Raw genomic sequence first — 25,238 nt, 5'->3', positions numbered from 1 at the left:
TAAGATAAAATAAAACCAAGTTATATATTGATTGATTATGAAAATGTTGTAACCATAGGCTCAAAGGAATTTAATCCTGAATTTCCCCAAGAGCAATAAGTTGATATTCACTAATTCATTGTCTACTGTGACTGTATAGAACATAACTACAAATAGCAAGAATTGTTTCTACAGTCATAGGTCACTTAATGATGAGGATATGTTCTGAGAAATGTGTCCTTAGGTGATTTCGTTATTGTGCAAATGTCGTGGAGTACTTAATGCAAATCTAGATGACATACCCTACTACACATCTAGGCTATATGGTATAGCCTATTGTTCCTAGGCTATAAACCTGTATGACATGTTACTGTCCTGAATACAGTAGGCCATTGTAATACAATGGTAAGTAATTGTGTATCCAAACACATCTAAACATAGAAAAGGTATACTAAAAATATGGTACAAAGGATGGAAAATGGTGCACCTATAGACTTTATAAACATTGTACGCTTAGACTATGCTAAATTTATTTTAACAATAAAATAGTCATACTACGATGTTATTATTGCTACAAAGTCACTAGGCACTAGGAATTTTTTAGCTCAATTATGATCTTACAGGACCACCACTGTATGTTCAGTCCATTGTTGACCAAAACATCATTATGCAGCACATGACTATGTATGTTATAGGAGTAGGATATAAAGAAACTAATTCTTCTGATTTTTTGAGATGGAGTTTCATTCTTGTCTCCCAGGCTGAAGTGAAGTGGTGCGATGTCAACTCACTGCAACCTCCACCTCCCGGGTTTAAGTGATTCTCCAGCCTTGCCTCCTGAGTAGCTGGGATTACAGGCATGTGCCACCATGCCCAGCTAAATTTGTATTTTTTAGTAGAGATGGGGTCTCGCCATGTTGGCCAGGCTGGTCTCAAACTCCTGACCTCAGGTGATCCACCTGCCTCAGCCTCCCAGAGTGCCAAGATTACAGGCATAAGCACTGCATCCAGCTAAGAAACTAATTCTTTAGACAGCATATGGGAAAACATCCTAAATGGAGTGCTATTTGAGTTGGGTTTTGAAAAATGAATAATAGCTCATTACATGTAGGAGAAAGAAAGGACATCATTCAGAGTGAGTAAATTGTATGGCCAAAAATACAGACACATGGGTCAGGCTGTGTGGCTTATGCCTATAATCCCAACACTTTGGGAGGCTGATGCAGGCAGATTATTTGCGCTCTGGAGTTCAGGACCAACCCAGGCAACATGGCAAAACCTCATTTCTATGAAAAATAAAAAAATTAGCCAGGTTCGGTGATGTGTGTCTGTAGTTCCAGCTACTTGGGAGGCAGAGGTGGGAGGATGGCTTGAGCCTGGGAGGTGGATGATGCAGTGAGTCGAGATGACACCACTGCACCCCAGCCTGGGCAATAGAGCTAGACCCTGTCTCAAAAGAAAGTACAGACACATGAAATAACAAAGTGAGCTTAGGGAACCAAAAATATTGATGTCATTTTCTAACCAGACAGTTTATTAATATTTTGCCCACATTATTAACATTCACATATCTCTAGGTCAAATAAAAACTATGTAGAGCCCTACAGCCCTGGAGTCAAAGCCAGTTCCCAGCCTAGTCCCGTCCTGCAGCAGCCTGCCTCCTCTTTCCTTTCAGCGTGACAGATGCCACTGTGTCCTTCGCTAAGGACTTCCTGGCAGGTGGAGTGGCTGCAGCCATCTCCAAGACAGCAGTAGCGCCCATCGAGTGGGTCAAGCTGCTGTTGCAGGTGCAGCATGCCAGCAAGCAGATCACTGCAGATAAGCAATACAAGGGCATTATAGACTGCATGGTCCGTATTCCCAAGGAGCAGGGAGTACTGTCCTTCTGGTGCGGTAACCCGGTCAATGTTATCAAATACTTCCCCATTCAGGCTCTTAACTTTGCCTTCAAAGATAAATGCAAGCAGATCTTCCTGGTGATGTGGACAAAAGGACCCAGTTTTGGCACTACTTTGCAGGGAATCTGGCATCAGGGGGTGCTGCTGGAGCCACATTCTTGTGTTTTGTGTACCCCTCTTGGTTTTGCCTGTACCCATCTAGCAGCCGATGTGGGTAAAGCTGGAGCTGAAAGGGAATTCGGAGGCCTCAACGACTGCCTGGTTAAGATCTACAAATCTGATGGGATTAAGGGACTATACCAAAGTTTTAACATGTCTGTGTAGAGTATTATCATCTACTAAGCTGCCTACTTTGGTATCTATGACACTGTAAAGGGAATGCTTCCGGATCCCAGGAACACTCATGTTGTCATCAGCTGGATGATCACACAGACTGCCACTGCTGTTGCTGGGTTGACTTCCTATCTATTTGACACCATTCACTGCTACGTGTTGTTGCAGTCAGGGCGCAAAGGAACTGACATCATATACACAGGCACGCTTGACTGCTGGAAGCAGATTGCTCATGATGAAGGAGGCAAAGCTTTTTTTAAGGGTGCAAGGTCCATTATCCTGAAAGGCATGAGTGGTGCTTTTGTGCTTGTCTTGTATGATGAAATGAAGTACACATGAGTTATTTCCTAGGATTTTCCCCCTGTGAACAGGCATGTTGTATTATATAACATATCTTGAGCATTCTTCACAGACTCCTGGCTGTCAATTTATCAGGGGCAACTATTTACTGGTTGAAAATGGGAAGCAGTAATATTCATCTGACCAGTTTGCTCTTAAAGCAGACAGCAGACAGCAGTTATTCTTTAATAGCAGATATCCAGACACTGTTCAAATTTTTGTATCTAAAAAATAAATGTTACAGTTGGTTTGTTTAAATCAACCTCCACACTGTATTTGATTGATATGTCTCTTCAGTCTTCATCTACAGTTTTTTTTTCTTTTATGTATTTTTTTATTGCCATTTATGTGAGACATATTTTGTGTCTCGTCTCACATTTCTCAGCCCATCTTTTTGCTCAGGTTGCTGCTGCAGCAGTTATTTGTACAGAGTTGCAGCCTGACAGGACAAAACCTCGGCTATGTTGTGTATCTGTTGCTTTTTTCTATGGGGCATCTCTGCTGCTGTAGCATGGGACACCTGTAGGAGCACACTCAGCCATGTTGGCACATGCACACATTTGGAGGTACAAAGCCGTTAACACTTACTGCTGAGAATTGGTGGATACCCATTTTTTCAATGTCTTCCATGATCGATTCTGATATACAAACTACATGGTTCCTCAGATGGGCCAAGGGGAGTTGAGCTCGGGTTGTCTACAGTGGTAGTCAACTTAATAGCATACCCTTGAATTTGGCTTTTTCTGCGGACCTATTTCACTTTTCTTAGTCCTTGCTTTTAAGGAAACCAAACTTAGACACCATTTATTTATGGAAGAATATAGGTCATTTGTATTATAGAATTTCCCACATTCTGGATTTTACTGATTGCATCCATAAGGTGTTGTTTAACATGTTTCTCTATCCTTTGTGTTTCACCCATATAGAAAATACATAAAAAGTGACTGAAAATGAATATACCAAAGTGTTAACTCTGTGAATGTTGAAATTATCAGAAATTATTTTATTCTTCTTTGTATGTTTATGTATTTTTTTTTTTCAAGACAGAGTCTAGCTCTGTCGCCAGGCTGGAGTGCAGTGGCACGATCTCGGCTCACTGCAACCTCTGTCTCCCAGGTTCAAGCGATTCTCCTGCCTCAGCCTCCCAAATAGCTGGGATTACAGGCAAGCGCTACCATGCCCAGCTAATTTTTGTATATTTAGTAGAGATGGGGTTTCACTATGTTGCCTAGGCTGGTCTTCAACTCCTCACCTTAGGTGATCTGCCTGCTTGGCCTCCCAAAGTGCTGGGATTACAGGCATGAGCCACCACGCCCAGCCTAGATGAAGTTATTAAATGTGTTTTCTCTATACCCAAATTCATTTGTGATTGAGGTGAATTTGAACAAAGGTCATGCATCGCAAGTCAATTATCAAGTGTCTATATTCTTCTGTAAGGATACATTTATTTATTCTTTTGCCCTGAGTGAATTCAAAGAAAGCACAACTGAATGAAATCCATTTATAAATGTTTAAATGGCCCATCAAGTAGCAGAAATGAATATGAAGTTTTGATTGTCTTCCCAGGATTATGGATGTGACAAACCAAACATTGCCATAAACGATTTAGCAATGTAGAACAGTCACCACACCAACATATATTTTTAATTTGGATCATTTTATCTCTTCCATGATGAGTTATGAAAATTGCAGAGCTTTTAATAATGAAAGCTTTAAGGGCTCAAGAAGGACAAGGCAGCCATTCAGGTTCTCTATGAGTCCACACTTAACATTAGACTTATATTCTCCTAAATACCTATCCACCTAAGTTAGAGAAACAAAACTTGTATTTACGTTTTGTTTTAATATGAGTTCTCGTAAGTAATTTTACTTGGGCCATGGGGTTCATTCACATTGCTTATCTAAACAGTTTCAGTACCAGCTGATATAGCATGAAAATCTGGCAAAGTATTTTCTTAGTATTCAATTAATTTTTGTCCTACTTTGGTTAGCAGTTTTATAAACCAGTCAATCTCTTCATTAGAGTTCTGAGAATTCTTACCGAGTTTCAATAATATTATCCCAAAGTTATCAGAAACCTGTATTTAAGGGTGCATTCCATGCCATCGTTTGGTGAACCTCTTTGAAGATAATGCTCCAAGATTTTGCTTGCTTGTGAATTTTTCAGAAACTGCATTAGAATTAAGCAATTAAATGTGGAAACAACTTAAAATGGTTTAGTTTAAAACATAGTTGACAAGGAAATTTGGTTATTTCTGTGGCCTACAATGATTTAACATAACAACCATAATTATAACTGATGGTACATATCCAGACATACTAGAATTTTAGGAACCCTATACAATTTTGGAACATATATTATTAAAATTTATAAAAATATAAATTGAAGAAGGTTAAACATTATTTCTTATTTGACAGTGCTTCTCCTGTAATTTAACAAATCAGATAACCCTGTTTATCTCTTTTGGATGCTTCAGGTTCCCTCTGTAGTATCCTAAAGTGAGAGGTCAACCAAAAAGACTTAATTTTGAAGTTGAAATTTGATTTTTAGGAAGGCTGTCAAATATGTCAAAGGGTTAAAACACTTGACCAAATAGGATCACAGGTCACTCTAAAATAATAATCATTCATGTTGCCAAAATGATAAAAATGTTTTTAAAAGCAAAAATCCTCATTTCCAATATTAGGTTAGAGGCGGGAAAAATGAAATAAACAAGTAAAGCAAAAACCTTTACTCTTTGATAGAGAGGAGACTGTGGTTTCTGAATAATCAAAATACCTGAGAAAGAGAGCAGGAGACACAATCTGTCTCTCCTTCGTTCTTTTTTTTTTTTTGCATTTTACTTGAAAAGGGAACAGCAATATTTTAGTAACACTTATTAATACTATATGAGATTTTTTGTTCAAAAGAGAAAAACCAAATAATACTTTTGTATTAGTGTAATATCAATATTAAACTTCTTTAATAAAACCTTATAAACAAATTAATTTTAGTCAGTTTTGACCACCAGATTTCCACAAATCTTTTTTTTTTTTTTTTTTTTGAGACGGAGTTTCGCTCTTGTTACCCAGGCTAGAGTGCAATGGCGCGATCTCGGCTCACCGCAACCTCCGCCTCCTGGATTCAGGCAATTCTCCTGCCTCAGCCTCCTGAGTAGCTGGGATTACAGGCACGCGCCACCATGCCCAGCTAATTTTTGTATTTTTTTAGTAGAGACGGGGTTTCACCATGTTGACCAGGATGGTCTCGATCTCTTGACCTCGTGATCCACTCGTCTCGGCCTCCCAAAGTGCTGGGATTACAGGCTTGAGCCACCGCGCCCGGCCCCACAAATCTTTTATAATTTCTTATATAGTCTTATTTTTTCAGCTTTTTGTATTTTAGTTTTATTTATATCCTGTTTTATTCCTTTTAAGTAACTTCAAACTAGACAATTTTTTAAACAAATACACATTTTCTTGCCTTTATAACTTTTCTCATCAAAAGCATATCTTGCTTTTGTTTATACACTCTCAATACAGAATTTTTTTTCACATTTAGTAGTTTTAATTACATGTATTAACTACATTAACTGTTAGCAACTCTAATTTCTAATGAAATCCTTAGCAAGTAATTTTGAACTGTTTTATATTAGTATTTGTGCAGGAAAACCATTTTATAACTTTTCGGAAGATGTTTTCTCAGATTATTGTTTATTAATCTAAATATATTTAGCTTTTCTATACCGTATAAATAACATACCGAGGTATATACACGTAAACTTCTGTTTAATAATGAATGTTTTGGCATTTTAACTTACAAATGACTCAGATTTTTTGGTTATTATTTAATTTAACATAATATAACTTTAAGATTTTTCTTTTAGAAGACATGGTGATTGTAGTTAGCTGTGTATAAGATTTTTAATTACTGAAATAATTGTGAAACTGTGATAGAGGTACCCTTCCTAATGTCTTCCCCAGTCATCTTGGGTCTCAAGTAGCCACCTGGTATCCATGATAACCATGAAGGGGACAGGACCTGTTTTGAGTCTTGAATTCACATACCAGATGTAGAGCTCAGGTCAGAAGACTGAGCTGTGAAGACGCCAAGAGGATCCAGCCCCATCCAGAATAGCCAGGAACCAAAGCTGGGGCAAGAAAGGAGGGGGCCACGTTAGGCTTTCCTCTAATTTGTAGCTGCTGGCCTAGGCACTGAGAACTATCTCCAGATCTCACGAAAGTCACTTATCAGGATCCCCCAAATCCATAGGCTCGAAACCAGAAACATAAGCTTACAGTCAAACTAAGCAAGTATTGAATTGTATTTAACTGACAATTTTGAACCCATTTCTACTTTACCAATAATTTAAAAACCAGCTTTATTTACCAAACATTATTATATACACATAACATATATAGACCTAGAGACAGACTGATCTTATAGTGTTCATAAAGGTTTCTCATTTGCTGGCTTTTAAATAGTTTTTATTTTCCCCATTCAGACTATTACTCTTCCAGTTACCTGTTTCATTGCCTAAGCAGTTGTTAGCTAGGCAACTCCAAATCTAAAGGGACAACTCTTAAATGAAAAAAGAAAATTTATATTTCAAAAGCACAGAGCTAAGACTTTAGGCCTAAATATAGTATCATTACTTGCTCAAACAAAGGAAAAAATGTGTAAGTAAAGTTCAGTTAAGACAAGATGGCCAGAAAAGCACCTTAAACAAAGGTATGACTTACTATATAAATTTAAAACAGTGGTTAGAGTTTCTGATGCATACAAGTAGACACCTTCTAATGGAGATTTCCTTTATAGATATAAATTTCTTTTACAAAGGATTTCAAGATACCTAGTTAAATTCTAGAAAGAGGTATTTTAGTCCCATTGGTGGTCTTTTTAATTTAGCTACTGTTTCTTAACTAGAATTACTGAGTTCAGGATGGAGCCCATTAAGGAAAATGGCAAAGAAAGCGTTTTCTAGGCCTAGACTCATTCTGCATAGGTATGAAAAACAAGCAAACATGGTTTACTTGAGAACATACCGTTTATAAACACTGTATCTAGGATAGCTTTCTTTTCGACTTTGGGGCAGGATGGTAACTAAGCCAAAAGGTTAGCAGATTTAATTTTTCTTACCAATTAGTTTAAGCTTTTTTTTTTTAAAAGTTTTTCCTCAACTGAAATGTATTTAAGACATTCTAATTTATATGTGTAGGTTTTAAGTCTCTCCAAAACCTTATCATTTTTTCTGTTTTTTGTGGGAATGTCATGGACTTGAGGGTTTAATTGACCAAATCACACTGGATGTGAAACATGGAAAATCTGGTGGCATTTTAGAAGATTTAGTAAGACTACGTAAATTAAAGTGGAGCGCTAGAATTTAAATAAATTAGGGCTCAGCCAAAGAAGTGGATTTTTGGAGAGATGTAGTGCAGCAATATGTGAGCTCTCCAAGTAGAAGCTGCCTTGACTTCTTACCTACCACTGTTTAATTACAGAAAACTGTGCTATTGATTAAGAATCTTTACCAGACATTCAGAAATTTCTGTAGAGTACTTTGTGTTCATTATTTTAGTAGGCCAAAGCTCAAAATATAAAATAATAGATAGATATTGATGGCCGATTCATGAAGAGACAGTCAAATTAGTGTTATTCCACTGGAAGGAAAGGTTAAAACCTAAAACGTTAGAAAGAAAAGAAAACACATCTCTGATTATCATCCAAAAAATATCTCTGCATTAACCATATCAGAGGACAGTTTAACCTGAGTTAATATAATATGATCCAAAGTAAATGTATGAGAATGGAAAGAAATGAACACAGTTAAATATAAAGAGAGTTAAGATTTTAGATCAGTTTCTTGCCTACATTTTTTTTTTCCAAGAGGTTTCAGGGGCAATGCCATTGGAAATACATAACAGCAACAGTGGTAATAGCTATAGAGAGATTCCTCCCTAACGGAAAGAAAGGGATGGATGACCGAGGAGGTGTTTATACCTCCTTTTCTCAGCAAACTAAATATTAGACAGTATTGCTGTATGTTCTCCACAAATGGAATTTTCTAGGGAAAAAGCATAGGAAGTAAATATATTTCTTAAACAATTAAAAACAAACTTTGAAAATTTGTGATTTTATTCTTATTTGAAAATCTGAAAATACATTTGATGTGCAACATTATTCTAGTAGGTACACTATTGCTTAAAGTTGTACCTATGCTTTGTACCAGCTGATGTATGTTTTCAGATGTTCTGGTTTATCTCACTTGGTTTTTAAAAACAGCTAAGCTCTTTCATTTTAAACTCTCTGAAGGATTCTTTTTTTCCTTAGTTGGAGGAGATTTTTTTGATTTTTAGTAGAGATAGGGGACTCACTATGTTGCCCAGGTATTACTGGAAAAGGGGTCCTGATCCATACCGCAGGAGCTTGGATCTTGCACAAGAAAGAATTCTAGGCGAATCTATAGAGTAAATTGAAAGCAAGTTTATTAGGAAAGTAAAGGAATAAATAACGGCTGCTCTATAGGTGGAGCAGCAGTATGGGCTACTCGACTGAGTATATTGTTCTTTCTTGATTATATGCTAAACAAGGGGTGGATTATTCATGAGTTTCCCAGGAAAGGGTGGACAGTTACCAGAACTGAGGGTTCCTCCTCCTTTTAGACCATATAGGGTAACTTCCTGACATTGCCATGGCATTTGTAAACTTCCGTGGTGCTGGGAGGAGTGTCTTTTAGCATTGCTAATGCATTATAATTAGCATGTAATGAGCAATAAGGACGAACAGAGATCACTCTCATCACCATTTTGGTTTTGGTGCGTTTAGGGCTGCTTCTTTACCACATGCTGGTCTATCAGCAAGGTCTTTGTGATCTGTATCTCATCCTGTGACTAGTAGGCCTCAGCCTTATTTTACCCAGCCCCTATTCAAGATGGAGTCCCTCTGGTTCGAATGCCTCTGACACAGCCTGATTTTAACATTCTGGGCTCGAGCAATCCTCCAGCTTTGGCCTCCCAAAGTGCTGGGATTACAGGTGTGAGTCACCACACCAGGCCTGTATCGATAAATTTAAATAAGACTGTATTTTGCTTCCAGTGTTAAAAATGAAGTAAGACTTTAGACAGGACACTAAAGATCATTTCATCACATAAAGATTATTTTTATCCTCTTGGATATTATACTAATCGCTTTTTTGCATTCTGGCATTTTACTTTGAAATATTTTGTTTTTTAATTATTGAAAGACCAATTGCATGAAAAGAATAATTACTAAATCTCTAATATGCTAAGCATGTTCCTGACTTTTATAAAAAGTCAGAATAATGAATAAGTGCTTTTCTTGTACTATGAGAATGTAAACCAAAAATAAAAATCTAAGCCCTCCTCCCCCAGTTGATTGAATGGACCCCTGCCCTTAGCCAAAGCCATTCCAAAGATACATGAGAAACTCGTTCAGGCCATGATGGGAAGGGGGTTTGGTTATGCCTCATTATATTCTTTGTTGGAACTCAGGCATAACTGATTAGCATTAACATTAAAACAGATATTTAAGACTGACAAAACAGACTCTTTGTAGCAAAGGATACCACATTCCAGCCTAATATAGCAAAACATGAAGGATAGCAGGCCCTGAAAGAAATGAAAGTATTTTACTGCAAGATACGTTTCTTTGACACATTTTGAAATGGCCCTGCAAAGCTGTCTCTTCTGGGGGAAATTTACATTCAGTAGAGAATTGCCTTCCCTTTTGCTGGTCTTTGTCTGGTCCTGAAGAGATTACCTGAGAGTATAGCACCTTTTAAAGGCTTGAGTAGGACATATTTGCCATCTTTTGTCCCTAAGGGCAGCCACCTATGAGACTTTATTTACGTAATAAGAACCTTGGTCTCCACAACCCCTGTCTTAACCCAGACACTCCTTTCTGTTGACTCCAGATCTTATATAATAATTTAACTCTTTCAACCAATTGCTAGTCAGAAAATCTTTGAATTTGCTTATAAGGCCTTCCCCTGCTTCAGGTTGTCCTGGCTTTCTGGACCAAACCAGTGTATACCTTACATGTATTAACTGATGTCTTATGTCTTCCTAAAATATGTAAAACCAAGCTGTAACACTTTCGGCACATATCCTCTGGACCTCCTGAGGCCATGTCACTGGTTATGGTCGTCACATTTGGCTCAGAATAATCTCTTCAAATATTTTTCAGAGTTTGTTTTTTTCATCAACAGTAATCATGAGGAAAATAGGATGTGTTGAAATGAGATTCAGTGGGAAATTTGGCTTCGTTTTCATTTGCTCATGAACAGGAACTTCTAGAAATGTTGATGCAGCAGAAGTAAAAGATATATTATTCCTATGTGTGTTGAGATAAGGAACAAAGTGAGGCTGTAGATTTTTTGTAGTTTGAATTTCTATCAGAGATGGCTGGACTATAGCCAGTAGCTCATATTTCAACTTAGTTTTGTCGTATTTTTCACACATGCTGTATCCCAGGATACCCAACAGATCTAAATTTGTACATTTTACTTTTAGAACTGTTCAAAAATAATCACGAAGCACAGACCACATGAAGGCCAAAAATTAAGCAGTTTTAAAATGAATAGGGAACAGATGATCTTTAGAGTGCAAGATGAATAAGAATTTTTCTGTACTGAATGTCAAGAAAGTTTGGAGTAATCATAGTGAAGTAGGATGGACATTAAAAGGAAAAAATATTCTGTGTGAATTGAATATGTCCCATCTCCCTCTGTGAAGTCTGAATGTCATTGCCATCCCTAGGTATAATGAGTTAGGTATTTGCTTCAGGCTCTAGGCTCTGAGTGGTGCTTGCTATTGTAGTAACCAGCTCTGCATAGCTGGCCAATTATTTGAGGAAACAGTGGCATGCGGAGAATTTTTAAAGTTCTATGTAGGAAAACTTGGGCTTTCTTTAGAGCAAAGCACAGCCTCTTGCAAAGAGGATCCCTATTTTTTTTTTTCCCCACTATATCCAACTGGCTGACCTTATTATCTTGATGTGATTTCATCTTCTTTGGAGATGAAAAGTGTGTAAAAGAGGGAAACACAGATCATATTGTGATTTCTCCTCAACTACATATTATCTCTAGGATGACCCCTAAGTATCCTTAATAATAATCTTACCTGCAGCACTTTGATTGATTGATTGAGATGGGATCTCACTATGTTGCCCAGGCTGATCTGGAACTCCTGGGCTCACATGATCCTCCTGTCTTGGCCTCTCAAAGTGCTGGGATTATAGGTGTGAGCCACCATGCCCGGCCCCTTAGAGCACTTTTAATTTGGTTAATAATAATTTTGCACATGGTTATATACATGGAATATATTTTAAAAACATTTTTGTACTAATGTTTTCTTCCCAACAAGGTAAGTTCCTTCAGTAAAAGGTCCTTGTATTCTACTGATAGCAACAACAGGCAGAGAAATTCTAGGCAGACAGGGGCAGTCCCTGACAAAACCCCACCTTCAAGCCAAAAAGCCTGAAACTTGCATCCCAAAGCGAGAACTTCTATCCCTGTTTGCTTGCTTAAATGTTGCCTTTTCCTAAACTACCCATGGCCCACCTCGCCCCCAATCTTGTGCCCATAAAGACTTCAGACTCAGAAGCAGAGAAGCGGCTGAACATTGGAGAGAAGTGACTTGACTTCAACGGACAGCTTGATGACTTGACTTTTTGGATAAGAGCCCAACCAGAGACAGCCGGACTTGAGAAGATTACCTGCCCATCCTATCCCCTTTCCAGCTCACCTTCCAGCTGAGAGCCACTTTCATCATTCAATAAAATCCTTTGCATTCACCATCCTTCAATTTTTCCATGCGACCTCAGTTTTCCTGGACGCCAGACAAGAGCTTGGGAGCCACAAGTACAGATACCCAAAGAAAGGCTGTCACACTGGCCCTTGTCCTTGCTGGCTGAGGGCAGCCATCCCACACGATGAGGCAAAGGGCCCACTGAGCTGTTAACTGTTAAGCCATCTGTGGATGGCAGAGCTAAAGGAGCACTGTAACCACCTTTTGGGGCTTCAAGAGTTGCAGGCACGCAATCTATATGCTGCCACATGACCCACATGGTGTCTGCTTCTGCCAGCACCCAAAAGCAGTTGACTGGTTCCTGCACTTGCTTGCCTGGTTCCTGCACTCATTCACTTGCACGCTACCTCCCATGACAGGTAAATGGGGCAAGCTAAGCAAACAAGGCACCCCTGTCGAGAGTCCTGTGAAAGGGTCAAGAAAATATCCTTTCAGCTCATTGCAACCTCCGCCTCCCAGGTTCAAGTGATTCTCCTGCCTCAGCCTCCTGAGTAGCTGGGATTACAGGCATCCACCACCATGCCTAGCTAATTTTTGTATTTTTAGTAGGGATGGGGTTTCACCCTGTTGGTCAGACTGATCTTGAACTCCTGACTTCAGATGATCCACCTGCCTCAGCCTCCCAAAGTGCTGGGATTACAGGTGTGAGCCACCACGCCTGGCCAAGAAGTTATTTTCAGCATATAACTGGAACTGAACATGCTGGCCCATATAGTACATTCCTCTTCACATTTGCTAAACATTGCCAAATTGATTTCTAGAGTAGATACAATAATTTATCTTCTCTCCACGAATATATGAGTTTCTTCCTCTGCATTCCTATAAACACTTGGTATTATCAGATTTAAATTTTAAGAAACTTATGAAAGTAAAATAATTATCTCTTCTTTTTCTACTATTTTCTTTATTTTTGCTTTGATCTTTATTATTTCCTTTCTTCTACAAATATTTGGTTGAGTTTGTTCTTGTTTTTCTGGTTCCCCAAGGTGCAATATTAGGTTGTTTATTTGAGGGCTTTCTTCTTTTTTAAGGTACTGTTGTTATCAACTTCCCTCTTAGAATTGTTTTCAGTATATTCCATTGCAAAAACATGTTGTATTTCCATTTTTGTTTGCCTCAAGAAATTTTTTAGTTTTCTTTTTAATTTCTTCATTGACCCATTATTCAGGAGCATATTGTTTGATTTCCACATCTTTGTAATGTTTCCAAGGTTCCTCCTGTTATTTATTTGTAGTTCTATATCATTGTGGTCAGAAAAGATACGTGATATAGTTTCTGTCTTCTCAAATTTGTTAAGACTTGTTTTGTGGCCTAACATATGATCTGTCATGGAGAAGTGTTCATGTGCAGGTGAGAAAAATGTGTATGCTATAGCAGTTGGATGGAATGTTCTGTAAATCTCTCAAGTCCATTTTGTCCAGAGTACAGTTTAAATCTGATGTTCCTTTATTGGTTTTCTATCGGATGATATGCTCATTACTGAAAATAGGATGTTGAAGCCCCCTACAATTATTGTATTGCAGTCTCTCTCTGTTTAGATCTACTGATATTTGCTTTATATATTTATGTGCACTGAGATTAGGTTCATATATATTTACAATTGTCATATCGTCTTAATGAATTGACTCCTTTATTACTAAATAATACCTTCTTTGTCTCCTTTTACAGTTTTTGACTTCTAATCTGTTTTATCTAGGTATAGCTACTCCTGCTTTCTTTTGGTTTCTCTTTCTAAATATCTTTTTTTCTTTCCTTACTTTCAATATATTTGTGTCCTTACTGGTGAAATGAATCTCTTATAAGCAGCATATAGTTGAGTCTTTTAAAAAGAAAATGTATTCAGCCATTCTGTGTTTTTTAGTTGGGGAATTTAGACCATCTTTAGTCACCGTTACTCTTGATATGCAGGGCCTTTATTACAGCCGTTGTTACTCATTTTCTAGTTGTTTTGTAACCCTTCTCTTCCTTTTTTTCCTTTGTTACTGTCCTCTTTGTCTGTCTTTGTGGTTATTTTCTCTGGTAGTATATTTTAATTCTTTGCCTTTTATTTTTAGTGTCTCTATTACAGGATTTTTCTTTGTGCTGTCATGAGGCTTATAAAAAACATAATTATAACAGATAATTGCAAGCTGATAACAGCTTAACTTTGATCACAGACACACAAACCGTCTACACTTTAAAATGTTTTAAAGTGTATTTTATTTTTCATGTGACTAATGACAAGTGAGGCTTATCATCTTTGCATGTTATTGACTGCTTATATTGCCTTTTCTATCAATTGCCTGTTTGTAGTCTCTGCTCATTTTTTCCATTTAATTCTCTTTTTTGGCAAAAGTAGTTTATATATTCTTTATTGAAATCTGTTATATACATTGCAGATATCTTCTCCTAGTCTGGGGCCTGTCTTTTTATCTTATTTGTGATTTTTAACACACAGAAGTTGTCATTATTGATATTTTTAAATGTTTCAGTCTTCTGCTTGATAGTTTGTATGTTATTTTTAACTGTATTAAGATATAATTAATATAAAATAAATAGCACATATTTATAAAGTGTTTGATAAGTTTTGACATACTAGTTATATGTATATTTTAGTGAAACCATTGACAGAGTTAATATAATGACATGTTTATCACCCCCAAGAGTTTCTTCATTCCCATTCGTTATATTTCTTTACCTCTTTTTCCTGCCCTCAAAGTCCCAGTCACCCACTAATCTGCTGTCTGTCTTCCATATCCTAACTGATTTGCAGTCTACTTTATCAGTTATTGAGAGAAGGGTGTTGATGTCTGACTTTAATTTTGGATTTATCTGTTCATACTTTCAGTGCTATCAGTTTGGTTTTTTGTTTGTTGTTTGTTTATTCATTTTAGAGATGTGGGGCCTCACAGTGTTGCTCAGCTGGAGTGCAGTGGCTGTAAATAGACTTGATCATAGTATACTGCAGCCTTGAACTCCTGGCTCCTGGCCTCAAGTGATCCTCCTGGTGTCAGCCTCCCAGGAAGCTGGGACTATAAGCACATGACCCAGTGCCTGGCTCTAGTTTTTGCTTCACATATTTTGAAACTCTCCTATTTAAGGTATACACATTTTTAGGATTATTAATATTACTTGGTGAATTGACCCTCTTACCATTACATAATTGACTCTCTCTATCCATGTGAATTTTTTTTTTTTGCTTTGATGTCTGCATAGCCTGATGTTTATATAGCCACTCCAGTTTTCTTCTGATTATTTTTTTAATGATATCTTTTCCTATCCTATTACTTTTAACCTCCTTATGTCATTATATTTAAAATGGGGTTCCTTAAAACTTAATGATAAATTCAAATAATAAAAAATAAAATAGGATTCTTGTAGACAACATGTAGCTAGATCTTGTTTTTGATACAGTATGACAGCCTGTCTTTTAATTATTGCATTTTAGATTATTTATATTTAATGTAATTATTGATATGTTTGGATTTAGGTCTACTATTTTATTTGCATTTTTCTTATTTTTCCTTCTTTTTTATGTTCTTCTTATCCCCTTGCTTGCCTTCTTTTTGGATTATTTGAAAATTTTTTAGTATAGTTTGAATTAATCTTTTGGGTTAACAATATTTCTTTTTTTTTATCTTTATTCTACTAGTGGCTGTAGGTATTGTAATATACATACTTAGCTTGTTACAGTCTATTAAGGATTTATATTTTACCACTTTCAGTGGAATATAGATAGATATCTTACCACCATATAGGTCTCTCCTAACTTTATGTTGTCATGTCCTATATGTTATAACTATATACATAGAAAATTCTACCAGACATTGTTTTGATTTTTTAGTAACTATCATACATAACTTACAAGGAGAAAACATTATATATTTCCAGATAGTAACTATTTCTGTTGGTCTTTTTTAATGTTTTTAAGTTCCTTTGGTGTCATTTCTTCCCCCGCTGAAGAATAAAATGTCTTTTGGAGCAGGTCTTTCTACTTCTATGAGGTCAACTTTTTCTGGCTTCCCCATAAAAGTGAGAACATGTGGTATTCAACTTTCTGTTCTTGACTTATTTCACTTAACATAATGTCATCCAGTTCTATCCATGTTGCCTCAAATGACAGGATTTCATCCTTTCTACCTTTTTAAAGATGGCTATTAAAAATTTTTAAATCACACTTGTGACTTGCATTTGTTATTCACACTATATTTCTGTTGGACAGTATGGATGCAGTTAGTAAGCATATATCTCCCTTAGTTGATGTGCCAGGTTTCACTTGTGAGACATCTGATTCTATTCTGATTCTCATGCCTTTGTAAGGAACCAGGAAGATTTTTTTTCTGAAACTCTTTAGGAGATTTTATCCTTGTTATTCAGAAATTTCATAAGCATACACTGAAATGTGGGTAGTGTTTTGTTTAGTATGCTTAGAACACTTGGTAAGGTCTTTGAGTTTGTCTCTCTTTAGTTCTGAGAAAGTTTCTGCTAGTATTTTTTGGATTATTTTATTACTATTTCTGAATGAGAAAGGTCTTGTAGGATGCTAAATCCCTTGGATTGAGTCTCTGTTTTCTATAATTCTGTCTTATATTTTCTATTTTCTATCGCGCTGCCTTTTGGCAGTAGTTTGGGAGGTTACCTTATCCTTATCTTTTGACAGCATATTAAAAAATAGGGCTGGGCGCAGTGGCTCAGGCCTATAATACCAGCATTTTGGGAGGCTGAGGCAGGTGGATCACCTGAGGTAAAGAGTTCTAGACCTGACCTAGTAGGCTGGCCAACATGACGAAACCCCATCCTTACTAAAGATTCAAAAATCAGATGGGTATCATGGCACATGCCTGTAATCCCAGCTACTCAGGAGGCTGAGGCAGGACAATTACTTGAATCTGGGAGGTGAAGGTTTCAGTGAGACGAGATCATGCCACTGCACTACAGCCTGTGTGACAGCAAGACTCTGCCTCAAACAAAAAAAAAGTAAAATATAAAATAGGGGGAGATGAGATAGGCAATTTTAATTGTCTAGAACTCTTTCTTGTTCTCTGTTCTTTTATCAGAAGCCTGTTCTGTTAAATATCAGCCTTTATGACTTGCACGCTCTTAAATGTCTGTCAGGCTGCAAATTAAAATTGTTTTTAACATTTCTTTCTGTGTTATGAATTATGTTTCTTTTTTTTCCCATTTATTTTATTGCATTTTAGGTTTTGGGGTACATGTGAATAACATGCAAGATTGTTGCATAGGTACACACGTGGCAGTGTGATTTGCTGCCTTCCTCCCCATCACCTACATCTGGCATCTCTCCCCTTGCTATCTCTCCCCAGCTCCCCACCCCCCACCGTCCCTCCCCTATTTCCCCCCAACTGACCCCAGTGTGTAGTGCTCCCCTCCCTGTGTCCATCTGTTCTCATTGTTCAACACCCGCCTATGAGTGAGAACATGCGGTGTTTGATCTTCTGCTCTTCTGTCAGTTTGCTGAGAATGATGGTTTCCAGGTTGATCCATGTCCTTACAAAGGACCCAAACTCATCATTTTTGATGGCTGCATAATATTCCATGGTGTATATGTGCCACATTTTCCCTATCCAGTCTATCGTTGTTGGGCATTTGGGTTGGTTCCAGGTCTTTGCTATTGTAAACAGTGCTGCAGTGAACATTCGTGTGCACGTGTCCTTATAGTAGAATGATTTGTAATCCTTTGGATATATACCCAGTAATGGGATTGCTGGGTCAAATGGAATTTCTATTTCTAGGTCCTTGAGGAATCGCCACACTGTCTTCCACAATGGTTGAACTAATTTACACTCCGACCAACAGTGCAAAAGTGTTCCTATATCTCCACATCCTCTCCAGCATCTGTTGTCTCCAGATTTTTTAATGATCGCCATTCTAACTGGCGTGAGATGGTATCTCAATGTAGTTTTGATTTGCATTTCTCTGATGACCAGTGATGATGAGCATTTTTTCATATGTTTGTTGGCCTCATGTATGTGTTCTTTTGTAAAGTGTCTGTTCATATCCTTTGCCCACTTTTGAATGGGCTTGTTAGTTTTTTTCTTGTAAATCTGTTTTAGTTCTTCGTAAATTCTGGATATCAGCCCTTTGTCAGATGGGTAAACTGCAAAAATTTTTTCCCATTCTGTTGGTTGCCGATTCGCTCTAATGACTGTTTCTTTTGCTGTGCAGAAGCTGTGGAGTTTGATTAGGTCCCATTTGTCTATTTTGGCTTTTGTTGCCAATGCTTTTGGAGTTTTGGTCATGAAGTCCTTGCCTACACCTATGTCCTGAATGGTTTTGCCTAGATTTTCTTCTAGGGTTTTTATGGTGTTAGGTCTTATGTTTAAGTTTTTAATCCATCTGGAGTTAATTTTAGTGTAAGGTGTCAGGAAGGGGTCCAGTTTCTGCTTTCTACACATGGCTAGCCAGCTTTCCCAACACCATTTATTGAACAGGGAATCCTTTCCCAGTTGCTTGTTTTTGTCTGGTTTGTCAAAGATCAGATGGTTGTAGATATGTTGTGTTGCGTCCGAGACCTCTGTTCTGTTCCATTGGTCTATATCTGTTTTGGTACCAGTACCATGCTGTTTTGATTACTGTAGCCTTGTAGTATAGTTTGAAGTCCGGTAGTGTGATGCCTCCCGCCTTGTTCTTTTTGCTTAGAATTGGCTTGGCTATGCGGGCTCTTTTTTGGTTCCATATGAAGTTTAAAGTGATTTTTTTCCAGTTCTGCGAAGAAGGTCATTGGTAGCTTGATGGGGATAGCATTGAATCTCTAAATTACTTTGGGCAGTATGGCCATTTTCATGATATTGATTCTTCCTAACCATGAACATGGAATGTTTCTCCATCTGCTTGTGTCCTCTCTTATTTCGTTGAGCAGTGGCTTGTAGTTCTTCTTGAAGAGGTCCTTTACATTCCTTGTTAGTTGTATTCCTAGGTATTTTATTCTCTTTGTGGCAATTGTGAATGGAAGTTTGTTCTTGATTTGGCTCTCTTTAAGTCTGTTATTGGTGTATAGGAATGCATGTGATTTTTGCATATTGATTTTGTATCCTGAGATTTTGCTGAACTTGCTTATCAGTTTCAGGAGATTTGGGGCTGAGACGACGGGGTCTTCTGGATATACAATCATGTCGTCTGCAAATAGAGACAATTTGACTTCCTCCTTTCCTATTTGAATGCCCTTTATTTCTTTTTCTTGCCTGATTGCTCTGGCTAGAACTTCTAATACTATATTGAATAGGAGCGGTGAGAGAGGGCATCCTTGTCTGGTGCCACATTTCAAGGGGAATGCTTCCAGTTTTTGTCCATTCAGGATGACATTGGCTGTTGGTTTGTCATAAATAGCTTTTATTATTTTGAGGTACGTTCCGTCAATACCTAGCTTATTGAGGGTTTTTAGCATAAAGGGCTGTTGAATTTTGTCAAAGGCCTTCTCTGCATCAATTGAGATAATCATGTGGTTTTTGTCTTTGGTTCTGTTTATGTGGTGAATCATGTTTATAGACTTGCATATGTTGAACCAGCCTTGCATCCCTGGGATGAAGCCTACTTGATCATGGTGGATAAGCTTTTTGATGTGCTGTTGCAATCGGCTTGTCGGTATTTTATTGAAGATTTTTGCATCTATGTTCATCATGGATATTGGCCTGAAGTTTTCTTTTCTTGTTGAGTCTCTGCCAGGTTTTGGAATCAGGATGATGTTGGTCTCATAAAATGATTTGGGAAGAATTCCCTCTTTCTGTATTGTTTGGAATAGTTTCAGAAGGAATGGTACCAGCTCCTCTTTGTATGTCTGGTAGAATTTGGCTGTGAACCCGTCTGGACCTGGGCTTTTTTTGGGTGGTAAGCTCTTAATTGCTGCCTCAACTTCAGACCTTGTTATGGGTCTGTTCAGGGTTTCGGCTTCTTCCTGGTTTAGGCTTGGGAGGAGGCAAGTGTCCAGGAATTTATCCATTTCTTCCAGGTTTATTAGTTTATGTGCATAGAGTTGTTTGTAATAATCTCTGATGATGGTTTGAATTTCTGTGGAATCTGTGGTGATATCCCCTTTATCGTTTTTTATTGCATCAATTTGGTTATTCTCTCTTTTCTTTTTTATTAATCTGGCTAGTGGTCTGTCTATTTTGTTGATCTTTTCAAAAAACCAGCTCCTGGATTTATTGATTTTTTGAAGGGTTTTTGTGTCTCTATCTCCTTCAGTTCTGCTCTGATCTTAGCTATTTCTTGTCTTCTGCTAGACTTTTGAGGTTTTTTGATCTTGCTCCTCTAGTTCTTTCAGTTTTGACGATAGGGTGTCAATTTTTGATCTCTCCTTGCTTCTCACGTGGGCACTTATTGCTATATATTTTACTCTAGAGACTGCTTTAAATGTGTCCCAGAGATTCTGGTATGTTGTGTCTTCATTCTCGTTGGTTTCGAAGAACATCTTTATTTCTGTCTTCATTTCATTGTTTATCCAGTCAACATTCAAGAGCCAGTTGTTCAGTTTCCATGAAGCTGTGCGGTTCTGGGTTAGTTTTTGAATTCTGAGTTCTAACTTGATTGTACTGTGGTCTGAGAGACTGTTTGTTACGATTTCCGTTCTTTTGCATTTGCTGAGGAGTGATTTACTCCCAATTATGTGGTCAATTTTAGAGTAGGTGTGATGTGGTGCTGAGAAGAATGTATATTCTGTGGATTTGGGGTGGAGAGTTCTGTAAATGTCTGTTAGGTTTGCTTGGTCCAGGTCTGAGTTCAAGTCCTGGATATCCTGGTTAATTTTCTGTCTGGTTGATCTGTCTAATATTGACAATGGGGTGTTAAAGTCTCCCACTATTATTGTGTGGGAGTCTAAGTCTCTTTGTAAGTCATTAAGAACTTGCCTTATGTATCTGGGTGCTCCTGTATTGGGTGCGTATATATTTAGGATCGTTAGCTCTTCTTGTTGCATTGATCCTTTTACCATTATGTAATGTCCTTCTTTGTCTCTTTTGATCTTTGTTGCTTTAAAGTCTAATTTATCCGAGATGAGAACTGCAACTCCTGCTTTTTTTTTGCTCTCCATTTGCTTGGTAAATCTTCCTCCATTCCTTTATTTTGAGCCTTTGTGTATCCTTGCATGTGAGAATGGTTTCCTGGATACAGCACACCGATGGGTTTTGGCTTTTTATGCAATTTGCCAGTCTGTGTCTTTTGATTGGGGCATTTAGTCCATTTACATTTAGGGTTAATATTGTTGTGTGCGAATTTGATACTGCCATTTTGGTGCTAGCTGGGTGTTTTGCCCTTTAGTTGATGCAGATTCATCATTGTGTTGATTCTCTTTACCTATTGGCATGTTTTTGGAGTGGCTGGTACTTGTTGTTCCTTTATATATGTAGAGCCTCTTTCAGGAGCTCTTGTAAAGCTGGCCTGGTGGTGATGAAATCTCTGAGTACTTGCATGTTCACAAAGGATTTTATTTTTCCTTCACTTATGAAGCTTAGTTTGGTTGGATAGGAGATTCTGGGTTGAAAGTTCCTTTCTTTAAGGATGTTGAATATTGGCCCCCACTCTCTTCTGGCTTGTAGGGTTTCTGCCGAGAGATCTGCTGTGAGTCTGATGGGCTTCCCTTTGTGGGTAACCCGACCTTTCTCTCTGGCTGCCCTTAGTATTTTCTCCTTCATTTCAACCCTGGTGAATCTGACGATTACGTGCCTTGGGGTTGCTCTTCTTGACGAATATCTTTGTGGTGTTCTCTGTATTTCCTGGACTTAAATGTTTGCCTGCCTTGCTAGGTTGGGGAAGTTTTCCTGGATAATATCCTGAAGAGTATTTTCCACCTTGGATTCATTCTGTTTGTCGCATTCAGGTACGCCTATCAAACGTAGATTAGGTCTTTTCACATAGTCTCACATTTCTTGGAGACTTTGTTCATTCCTTTTTACCCTTTTTCCTCCATTGTTGCCTTCTCGTTTTATTTCATTGAGTTGATCTTCGACCTCTGATATCCTTTCTTCTGCTTGGTCAATTCGGCTGTTGATACTTGTGCATGCTTCGTGAAGTTCTCGTGTTGCGTTTTTCAGCTCCATCAATTCACTTATATTCCATTCTATTTTGTCCATTCTCGTTAGCATTTCGTCAAATCTTTTTTCAAGATTCTTAGTTTCTTTGCATTTGGTTAGAACATGTTCTTTAAGTTCACAGAAGTTTCTTACTACCTACCTGCTGAAGTCTGATTCTGTCATTTCATCACACTCGTACTCCATCCAACCTTGTTCCCTTGCTGGTGAGGAGTTGTGATCCCTTGTAGGAGGAGAGGTGCTCTGGTTTCGGGTGTTTTCATCCTTTTTGTGCTGGTTTCTTCCCGTCTTTAAGGATTTATCCACCTGTCGACTTTGTAGTCGCTGGCTTTCAGATTGGGTCTCAAATCTTTCAGATTGACGTTCTGTTTGTTGATGATGAGGTTATTTCTGTTTCTTGGTTTTCCTTCTGACAGTCTGGCCCCTCTGCTGTAGGTCTGCTGAGGTCCACTCCAGGCACTGCTTGCCTGGGGTTCACCTGCAGCAGCTGCTGAACAGTAAGGGTTGTTACCAGTTTTCTTCTTCTGCTATCTTTGTCCCAGAAGGATACCCGCCTAGTGTCAGTCTGATCTCTCCTTTATGAGGTGGCTCTTTGGATATATAGGGGTCAGGGAGCTGCTTGAGGAGATGGTCCCTTCTTTATAGGATCTCAAATGCTGAGCTGTGAGCTCTGTTGTTCATTCAGAGCTGCTGGGCAGGTACGTTTAGGTCTTTTGCAGCAGAACTCATAAGCTGCTTTTTGTTCCCAGGTGCTCTGTCCCAGGGATTTAGGGCTTTATGAGTTTCGGTTATCCTGCTGCCTTCTCTCTTTTTTTTTTTTTTTCTTTCAGAGCTGCCCTGTCCAGCAAGGAGACAGCCTAGTCACTGTCTGCCTGTAGAGGCTTTGCTGAGCTGCTGTGGGCTCCACCCAGCTGCCGAGTGAACTTCCCTGCAGTCCTGTTTATATGGGTGTAGTTAGAACTGCCTCGGCAATGGTGGCCCGCCTCTGTTAAGCCAGAGCCTCTCTGCAGTGGCGGGTTGCCTTGGCAAGGATGGGCTGCCTCAGCAATGGCGGGTTGCCTTGGCAACGGTGGGCTGCCTCGGCATTGGCTGACTACCTCTGTAGTGGCAGGCTGCCTTGGTAATGGCGGACGCCCCTCCCCCACAGAGCTGAACTGTCCCAGGTTCAGCTGTGCTTGCTGTGAAACACTCAATCCAGAGTTTCTGGTTGCTGTTCTTTTGTGGGAGTGGGACCAGCCTAGCCTGATCGTCTGGCTCCCTGCCTCAGAGCCTCTTTTTTTTTTTTTTTTTTTTTAAGTTGGTGTTCCAGTCGCCTGTTGAAGAGGCACCACGGTGTGTGTTTTTTCCCATGTGACAACTCACTGTGCTGGCTTAAACAGCGGCACTGAGATTCGTGGCACTTTTTTTGCCCTGGAATCTACTCTCCTGGCTCCCTGCTCAGTCCCCTTTTTAAGCAGACAAATGGGCGAGTTCCCATGGCTCCAATCGCCAGCCAAAGGGGCACCCGGACCTGTGTATTTTGTACAGAGAACTGCTGCTCCGGGGCGCCCACAAAGCAGCCGCGTGGGGCAAAGCAGCGGCGCTGGCCGGCACAGCCCTGCTGGCCGAAACAGCTGCTCTGGCGCCCCGTGGAGCTCCTGCGCCTGGGAATTTCCTAGTCTGTTGGCAATAAAAATGTGGCGTCCACTCACCTTCTGCACTTTCACTGGGAGCTGCAATCCTGAGCTCTTCCTAAACGGCCATCTTGGATCCTCCTACCAAATTTTGTTTCTTTTACAGTCAGTGGTTCCATTTGTTTAGGGCTGACTTCTGGAAGATGAGGCACATTTTAGATAAGAAGAATGTATAACCAAATGTGTTGAAGTAGAAATGTAAAAAGCTTTTTCTGGGAGCAATGATAATCTGATGATTGTAATACTGTGGGCATAGTGATGTAAGGGCCTGAACTAGTGACAACTGAAAGAAAAGAACTGAATAATTATGCAAGAAAATAAGTGTAACGGGGTGCTAATTTCTCCACTTTCAAAACTCCCACAGCACCCTGTTATTGAACTAATTTATGCTCCGTTGTAATGTTAATTATTATATCCATATGTCTTTCTAACTAAACTGTGACTTTTCAAGGCAAGGACTGTATCTTATTCATTCATTCTTTTGCAGATAATTATTGATGAAGCCCTGTTTCAAATGCTGGGGATAAAGCTGTATGCAAAGACAAAAATATCCCTGCCCTCAATGCCAAGGAATATATTCACTTAATTTTTATCAGTGCTGGGTATTCCCAAGTAAATATCTAATATGGGACCCAACTTTAAAAGGTAGTATTAAGATGGCCTGTTTGTGTCTGTTTAGGTGTATTGCAATAGGTTTTTTTTTTTTTTTTTTGTATTGAATTTTTTTTTTGAACTTGATACAAAAAATTACTGTGCATTCAGATTAAACCAATATTTCTTACCTTAATGAAAAATAATATAGCACTTTGATACAATGAAAAGAGCACTACCCTGGGAGAGTCTGGAGTTCTAATTGGACTCTACTGTTGAATAAGTTTGCACACTTTAACCTTTTTAGAGCCTTACTTTTCTGATATGTAAAATAAAAGGGTTGATATCTCTTAACACTCACACTTTGAATCTGAAAGTGGGGCAAAACATTCTTTCTTGTGGCCTTTGAATAAATGTTTTGTACTTTTAATTGAATGTCTGGAAACAAAATCAAGAGCTGTCATTTTATATATTTCACTTGAGTTATAATCAGTGGCTAAATGTTTTTTCCTTTTGTTTTACAGACTTAGGTCTGGATCAATATATAATAAAACGCTTTGATGGAAAGGTAAGCAAACTATGACACTTCTATACAT

General features: G+C 38.5%; 1 protein-coding gene and 1 pseudogene across 7 annotated transcripts in view; both read left to right on the top strand.

Moving 5' to 3' along the window:
- Nucleotides 1–25,238, top strand: part of MICU1 (mitochondrial calcium uptake 1) — a 236,443-nt gene that overhangs the window by 68,561 nt on the left and 142,644 nt on the right. For all 7 annotated transcript variants that reach the window (XM_032256311.1, XM_032256308.1, XM_032256312.1 and 4 more), the window contains exon 5: nucleotides 25,167–25,210. In XM_032256311.1, the coding sequence (XP_032112202.1) occupies nucleotides 25,167–25,210 (44 nt within the window). The remainder of the gene's footprint in view (nucleotides 1–25,166; nucleotides 25,211–25,238) is intronic.
- On the top strand, nucleotides 1,540–3,612 carry LOC116535393 (annotated as a pseudogene).

The sequence above is a fragment of the Sapajus apella genome, unplaced genomic scaffold, assembly GCF_009761245.1.
Source record: "Sapajus apella isolate SASKATOON/1434 unplaced genomic scaffold, GSC_monkey_1.0 scaffold94, whole genome shotgun sequence".
Classification (NCBI taxonomy): Eukaryota; Metazoa; Chordata; class Mammalia; order Primates; family Cebidae; genus Sapajus; species Sapajus apella.
This window is presented reverse-complemented; position numbering and strand designations above follow the sequence as displayed.